Source organism: Anabrus simplex, chromosome 7 (genome assembly GCF_040414725.1).
Source record: "Anabrus simplex isolate iqAnaSimp1 chromosome 7, ASM4041472v1, whole genome shotgun sequence".
Lineage (NCBI taxonomy): Eukaryota > Metazoa > Arthropoda > Insecta > Orthoptera > Tettigoniidae > Anabrus > Anabrus simplex.
Window position 1 is genome coordinate 144,989,348 of NC_090271.1, and position 8,391 is coordinate 144,997,738.

At 40.8% G+C, this 8,391-nt stretch overlaps 1 protein-coding gene across 1 annotated transcript in view; it reads right to left on the minus strand.

Moving 5' to 3' along the window:
- LOC136876984 (synaptogenesis protein syg-1) overlaps positions 1-7,534 on the minus strand; it is a 199,625-nt gene extending 192,091 nt beyond the window's left edge. Inside the window, exon 1 of the mRNA XM_067150760.2 lies at positions 7,385-7,534. Within this exon, the coding sequence (XP_067006861.1) occupies positions 7,385-7,439 (55 nt within the window). The 5' untranslated portion in view covers positions 7,440-7,534. The remainder of the gene's footprint in view (positions 1-7,384) is intronic.
- Between the last annotated feature and the right edge of the window lie 857 nt (positions 7,535-8,391).

Below are 8,391 nucleotides of genomic sequence, written 5' to 3' on the forward strand. Positions count from 1 at the left end.
GCTCTATCCTGAGCTGCGTTCGTTGTAGATTTCCTGGAGGTCACTGAAACTAGCATAGGTAAACCTTTATTCATTTCCTACGGATTCCACTATATAATACACTGACCGACTCCTTTGGCTCAGAAGGTTAGATTCGCGGCCGGGTCGGGGATTTTAATCGCGTCTGATTAATTCTTCTGGCTTGGGGACTATGTGTTTGTGTTTGTCCCAAAACTCTCCTCCTCATATTCACAGCACACTACTACAGAAACAACGCAATAGCGATTATATCCCTCCACAGAGGGTTGGCGTCTACAAGGACATCCGGCCGTAAAAAAGGGTCGAAAATCACACGAGCAACACAGTTCGCACCCGTGATCACACAGGTGTGGGAAAAGTGGTATAAGAAGAATAAAAAAATCAATGTGTAGTAGACTACACGAACAAGAAGGATTATTGGTATAAGAACAATTGGAAAGGGCGGATTTTAACAAGAAATAATTCAGTTTTAGGAGAGTAATTCCACATTTGTGACCCAGGTGTCGCAGCAAATGAAGTTAGGACCTAATCTAACCTAACATGGCTGTCCTCCTTTAAACAGAGCATTCAAATATCTGGTACTTATTTTCTTCTGCGGGCGAGAACCCGATCTGTGCCTGTCAAAGTTGCTCGATATGGAGCTGGTTCCGTGCAGATGTCACTCCGTGCAAGTGTTCTGAACGCGCATCATATTCACCAGTGGCGGCTCGTGTCAAAATTTCCACGGGGTTCACAGTAACATTTTTGTTCACGTCTCAAATGTATCAAGGTAAAACACAAATCAGTACTAAATAACTTACTTAAATCGTTTCACTAAAAGTTCCTTGTTCGGTTCCTTCTCCACTCATAATATGATAGAACCCCTATAATCGAAATGTATTTTCCGAGACTAATCAGTGAGTGTACCACAAAACTAAAATTACGACTGCCAGGCTTAGATGGTTGAGGCGCTGGCCTTCTGACCCTAACTTGTCAGGTTCATTCCTGGCTCAGTCCGGTGTTATTTGAAGGTGCTCAAACACGTCAGCCTCGTTTGGTAGATTGACTGGCACGTAAAAGAAATCCTGTGGGACTAAATTCCGACACCTCGGCGTCTCCGAAAACCGCAACAGTAGTTAGTGGGACTTATAAACAATAACGACTACTAACTTACTAAATTGATTTTATTCCGTACCCTGATGGTGGGCCTCCTAGAGGGCGACGTCCTCTACGAGGTGTGTTGCAATGATTTGAGGTGAAAAGAAGGGGAGAGAGGAGCGGCCGTGGCCTATAAAAGGAACTGTTGATGTATTTCATCATTCGCTTTAGTGAGGAGAATGGAAAACCATGGAAAACTATTCTCAGGACAGCGGACAGGAAACCAATCACACCGCCTCCCGAATGCAGATCTGAAAAGCCACAGTAAAGCCACTCTTAGGCGAAGCTACTCATCTCTGTAAATGTAAAATTCACAACAACTTTGCTGCAATGCTGTACTGTAGCGAATATTAAAAGATGCAAACACTATTCTTGATTTTACATAACACGTTCACCTAGGTATGACAACAAGCATAAACATAATTCGTACCGGCACCACATTTGCGTATAGTCTTCAGGCTCGTAGCACAACCTCGTACAGTCGCGGGTGCGACCTGAGTCGCAATGTGAATTTGGCCCTGTTTTACGGCCGAATGCCCTTTCTGACGCCAACCCTATTCGGAGAAATGTAATCACTATTGCGTGTTTCTGTGGTGATTAGTAGTGTAGTGTGTTGTCCGAATATGAAGAGGAAAGTATTGGGTCAAACACAAACACCCAGTCCCCGGGCCAGAAGAATTAATCAGGGGCGATGAAAATCCCCGATCCACCCGGGAACCGAAGGCCTCACCACTGGCCATTCATCCAATGAGTCGGACAGCTGGGAAAAGGCCATAAATAAGAATAATAATAAACAAACAAGTTTTAACTTTCAAATAATGTGTTAATCTTGTGATCATAAGACACATTTTTACGAGGAATCCGAACCCATAGGGACGTAACTTTCTATTAGGCCTAGTTTCAAATATCCTACAATATTAGTTGAGGTTCGAACCACACCAGCTTGACGAGAACACAGTTATAATGTCAGCCGGCTACCAAGCTCCAATAGAAGCGGATCTTGGAATTCGAACTAAAGTCAACTGCCTGAAAATGTAAAATGCAGTAAAGAGTTTAGTTTTTGCCCTTAAAATAAACATTCAGAAAACAAAATTCATGTTAATCAGCAAGCAGTAATCGCTGTATCACTTTCGGTGGATTCACTTAGTGACGGTTCTAGAATATTTATTTCCTTTTGTATGGACAAATGTAAAAATAGCCCCATGCTCACTTTCGTACAAATTCAAAAGTAGGACAATATTCAAACTGTCTTTAATCCATTCACGTTATCAGAAGATTAAGTAGAATGATGCAACAGACAATGTATTGCCTGATTTCTAAAAAATGTACAACATTGTGATTCCAAGCTAGAAAGCCGAGAGGATTCGTCGTACTGACCACACGACACTTCGTAATCTCCAAGACGTCGGGCTGAGCAGCAGTCGCTTGGTAGGCCATGGCCTTCAGGGCTGTTGCGTCATGGGGTTTGGTTTGGTATAATATTGTGATTACGTTGTATTCAGAGACGTTTCTTTACGAATAGGCATGGACCGGGCTAGTTAGCCGTGCGGTTACGGTCGTGCAGCTGTGAGCTTGCATTCTTGCATTCTGGAGACAGTGAGTACGAACCCTACCGGTGGCAGGCCTCAAGATGGTTTTCCATGGTTTCTCATTTTCATACCAGGAAAATGCTGGGGTTGTACATTATTTAAGGCCACGGTCACTTCCTTCCTAATCTTATCCCTTTCCTATCCCATCGTCGTCGAAGACCTATCTGAGCCGGTGCGACGTAAAGAAAAATTTTTAAAAAAAGTTGGATATATCGCAGAGTATTCAAGATCCCATGGTTGAGTAGATCGCGTCATCAGAAAGGAGACACTGTCGTGCGGGTAAATCGCAATGTTATTACTTTCATGTCCCACTAATTACCTTCACGGTTTCCAGACCGAGCGAGTGGCCGTGTTGTTTGGGGCACGTAACTGTCAGTTTTCATTCGGGAGAGAGTGGGTTCGAATCCCACTGTCGGCATACCTGAAGACAGTTTTCCGTGGTTTCCCACTTACACACCAGGAAAATGCTGGGGGGTGGTACCTTAATTAAGGCTACGGCCGCTTCCTTCCTTCCTTCCTTCCTTCCTTCCTTCCTTCCTTCCTTCCTTCCTTCCTTCCTTCCCGCTCCTAGCCCTTTCCTATCCCATCGTCGCCATAAGACGTAACTGCGTGGGTGCGCGGTAAAGGAAATTGTATGAAAAAATAAAAAGGATGTTGTCAGAGGTACTGAGGAGCCGAAAGTTTTTCCACAGAAATTATTTTACATGCCTGTCCAGCTGGTCTTTTTTTACAGAGGCCCCAGGTACTTAGTAATGGTTACTTTGAGTTAGGGGTAATTCAATACCCCTTTGACGAAGTTCTATTGTGATGCTGCCCCATTATCTTTGTTAGAACTGGTTACTCTCAATCAATTTCTTGTAATGTGACTGGTCTTCAAAAATCCGTCAGGACTAGGTTGCGAATCTGAAACTTTTCTTTATTCTAAAGGTGTCTGCGGATAATAATAATAATAATAATAATAATAATAATAATAATAATAATAATAATAGACCGTAGGGCCAACAGAGAAAGAGCCACCAAACTCCATAAGGCGTACAGACTAGCGTGGAATTACTACAACAAAAGAGTCATTTCAAGTAATGCAAAATTACGTCACCAAAAGAACGGCTCCATGGCTAAATGGTTAGTGTGCTAGCCTTTGGTCTGACGGGTCTCGGGTTCGACTCCCGGCAGGGTCGGGAATTTTAACCATCATTGGTTAATTTCGCTGGTATGGGGGCTGGGTATATGTGTCGTCTTCATCGCCATTTCACCCTCATCACGATGCGCAGGTCGCCTACGGGTGTCAATTCAAAAGACCTGCACGTGGCGAGCCGAACAGGTCCTCGGCCACTCCCGGCACCAAAAGACAGTTATTTTGCCGGAAGCTTTATACGTCTCAGAACCATACCCCTTGGTAGTCACTCTGAAATGATAGAAAGTGAAAAGTAAGAGAAAAACATTCTCCGGAATATGTAAGGTCCCACGAGAGAAAATGGACTGTGGATTAAGAGAAGAGACAACCTCTACTCATTGACGGACAGGTTCACTGATGCCGTACCCACGAGACGCCTGAAATTCTATGCCCATATCTATAGAATGGGCAGCGACAGACTCACCAAAAGGTTATTTCAAGTAATCAACTCAAAGGAGGTCAAATAAAGTGGCTAGAAGAAACTAAGGCGGACCTCCAAGAAATGAATATCACGAACGACATAATACAAGATCGTGCAACCTTTAGTACAATAGCAGCTAAGCACAAATTCGTGGAGAAACCTAAAAAGAAAACTGGTAGGAAGTGGTCCACAGAACGCAAGATGCAACACGGTGCATTCAAGGAAGATATTTTGAGAGGATAAGAAGGCGTAAACCTTCAGGGCCAACGAACAATTTCAAACGCGCTGTTTGAATGGGTCTAACGCAGAATAAAATAATAATAATAATAATAATAATAATAATAATAATAATAATAATAATAATAGTATCCAGCTCCTTCACTCAATTGTCAGCGTCGAGACGTTCACTTCAGGTGAGACTGAGTTCGATTCCAGTCCTGGCCGGCGATTTAAACAACCTCTGCGTAATTTCTCTGGCTCGGAGACTGGGTATTTATATTTGTTCCAATATATTCCTCTTCATGTGCGCACAAAACACAACACTACCAAACACTATAGAGTCAGGCAATAGTGAATACATCCTTCCACATAAAGTTGGTGTCAGAAAGGTAATCCAGCCGTGAAACAGGGCCAAGTCCATAAGTGCGCCATTGTTCGTATCACGAACCCACGAGAGCGCGGGAAAGTCGGCGGTAGATTATTATTATTATTATTATTATTATTATTATTATTATTATTATTATTATTATTATTATTATTATTATTATTATTATTATTATTATTATTATTATTTGCTTTACGTCTCACCGACACAAATAGATCTTACGGCGACGATGGGATAGGAAAGGCCTAGGAGTGGGAAGGAATCGGCCGTGGCCTTAATTAAGGAACAGCCCCAGTATTCATCTGGTGTGAAAATGGGATTATTATTATTATTATTATTATTATTATTATTATTATTATTATTATTATTATTATTATTATTATTATTATTATTATTATTATTATTATTACCGAGCGAGTTGGCCATGAGGTCGCACAGCTGCGAACGTGCATTCGGGAGATAGTGGGTTTGAACCCCACTGTCGACAGCCCTGAAAATGGTTTTCCGTGGTTTTCAATTTTCATACCAGACAAATGCTGGGGCTATACCATAATTAAGACCACAGCCCTTTCCTATCCCATCTTCGGCCTAAGACCTATCTGTGTCGAACAGCAAATTGTAAAAAAAAAAATACAAACGCTGGTTGGACACACAACAAATCCAGCATTAGCTGTCATAATTGTCGCTGAAGGGGCGGACCAGTGAAATGAGGAGAGAGATCGTTTGCTGTTGCTTTCCTCACCGATACAAAAAGTTGCTACCACACGTTAGTCTTCTAATCCCACTAAAATGCATAGACAAGCTGACGCTATGAACGACACTCGCACCAATCGTTCAAGTATGGTGTTACTACTATACTCACACCTCAGCCACGTTTATAACTTCAAAGCGAAAGATGAGACTGAGACAAATAGAAACATGAACATAATAGAACTTGCTCTAGCCCGTAAGAGGAGAGACAGTGCGCTCTGCACAGCGTATATCACCAAGTATATTATTATTATTATTATTATTATTATTATTATTATTATTATTATTATTATTATTATTATTATTATTATTATTATTATTATTGCTTATTTTATTCGTTATGTTCATTTATGGACCACGTTTTCACAGTCCACCAGATCTTCTCTCTCTCTCTCTCTCTCTCAACCTTATTCCCTTTACTTTGCACTCCTTCCAAATATTCTCAAGTCTTTGTCGCTCTTCAACCGAAATGTTGCGTAACTTGACGAGTTTCTCCTCTGCATCCCTCATTCTCGCAATATTCTTCATAAAGGCGCTTCTTTCCTGTATGTCTCCCTCCGGGATCCCCACTACTTCCAAATCTTTGTGAAGTATCCTGTGTGTCAGTCTTTGTTGATTCAGCCTCTTAATGTGCCCATAAAAATGATCGTCTTATTTTCCTTATAATTGTTCTTATCTTCTCAACTTATTCATAAAGTTCTCGGTTCGGTCTCGTTCGGAAACTGGGGGTGTGAATGTAGTGGACCTAAGATTTTCCTAAGGAATCTCCTTTCCTTTTTTTTAATGACTGGCTCCATTATTATTATTATTATTATTATTATTATTATTATTATTATTATTATTATTATTATTATTATTATTAGCCGGCCTCATTGTTTAGTGGTAGCAAGCCTGGCCTGGCCAGGGATTTTGACTAGGATCCAAAGTCTGTTGTGAGATCCACTCAACCTTCTGAGAGTGAGATAGCGCACCCGATCTGGAAAGCCAAGAATAAAGGCAGTGGTCGCTTGGTAGACCAAGGCCCATCAGCACTTTATCGCCATGGGGTTTGCTATTATTATTATTATTATTATTATTATTATTATTATTATTATTATCGTCACTGAGAGAGTTGGCCGTGCGCTTAAAAATTTGCTTTACGTCCCACTACTTTTACGGTTTTCGAAAACGCCAAGGTGCTGGAATTTTGTACCGCAGGAGTTCTTTTACGTGCAGTAAATTTACCTGGATCTGAGGGCTGGTTCGTAGTTCACTCAGCCTGCGTGATAACAATTGAGGAACCATCTGACGGGTAGATAGTGGCCCCGATCAAGAAAGCCAAGAATAACGGCCGAATGTCTTCATCATGATGACCACACGGCACCTTATAATCTGCAAGCCTTCGGGCTGAGCAGCGGACACTTCGTAGGCCATGGGATTTGGTTCGATTATTATTATTATTATTATTATTATTATTATTATTATTATTATTATTATTAAAGTAATGATATTGTTGTGGATACTGTTAACAAACTTATGTAAAATGAAGTAGCAATGCCTCTGGAAACAGTCATTCAAATATAGAAGAAGAATCATAATTTTGGTATAACAATTTCTTCTAGAACCTTACAAGCCGTAGCAATGGTCATAAAAAGTTTTAAAAATGAAGTGCTATACTTTTGACACACACTGTATATAATGAGCTGACTTACCGACCAGCACCAACATAAGTACTAGCAAGGTTAGGCTCTCCTGAAGTCGTATCATTGTGATGTGGCCCTAACACAACACTTCACCAGTCACATCTCGTAAGGTATCCCTGGGTGTGGCGTCGTGTGGATATTCCACTCTCTGGCACGGGCTTGAACGAGCCGCGAGGAAGCGGGCTACTGACATCAACACAACTCAGCAGCCGTCTTCTCGGGCACCCAAGGGGCAGAGCGCATGAGCGCGCCGCGCAAAGCGAGGGTCGCTACCCGCTTCTACACAAGAATTATCCGCAAATTGTAAGAAAAACTAGAACGATTGAGAATTATCGCCTTAAACCACCATCACAATGCTGTTACTGCTGTTACTGTTTATTATTATTATTATTATTATTATTATTATTATTATTATTATTATTATTATTATTATTATTATTATTATTATTATTATTATTATTATTATTATTATTGTACCGGGAGGTACACCTCTACGCCGCGCGTTCAAAATGATCGCCTAGAAGAACTCCTCTATCTACCAAATGTGAAACCAATAATACAACAAGTTAGAATTTTACTCTGAAGATGTCACCACAGAAATCCGATATAATTTTGTTATTGTGAAGTATCCTGTACTGTGTGAATTTCTACTTGTTTTGTTGGCCCTTCATCAAGAAGTTTGGACATTTTTCCATAGATGTCACTGCTGAAAACTATGATCATGCACCCTGGTGCGAAGTGAATGAACTTTTGATTTAAAGAAGTTTTCTATCCATAAGTTTTTTCACTAATTGATGCTCATTTATTTTTGGGTTGGCAATATTTATCTTTTCTTTCCGCCAGTTTTGAATCTAGCCAATCCCAAATTTCTGTAATTAATTTTCAACCTATCACAGCCTTCTTCTTCGATTTTGAGTGCAACCTTTAAATCAACCAATAAAACGAGAGGGTGTGGCTTGTTTAATCTTGAATGGTCTCGAACTTTCCCCGAGGATTTATAAACTGCGGATTTTCAC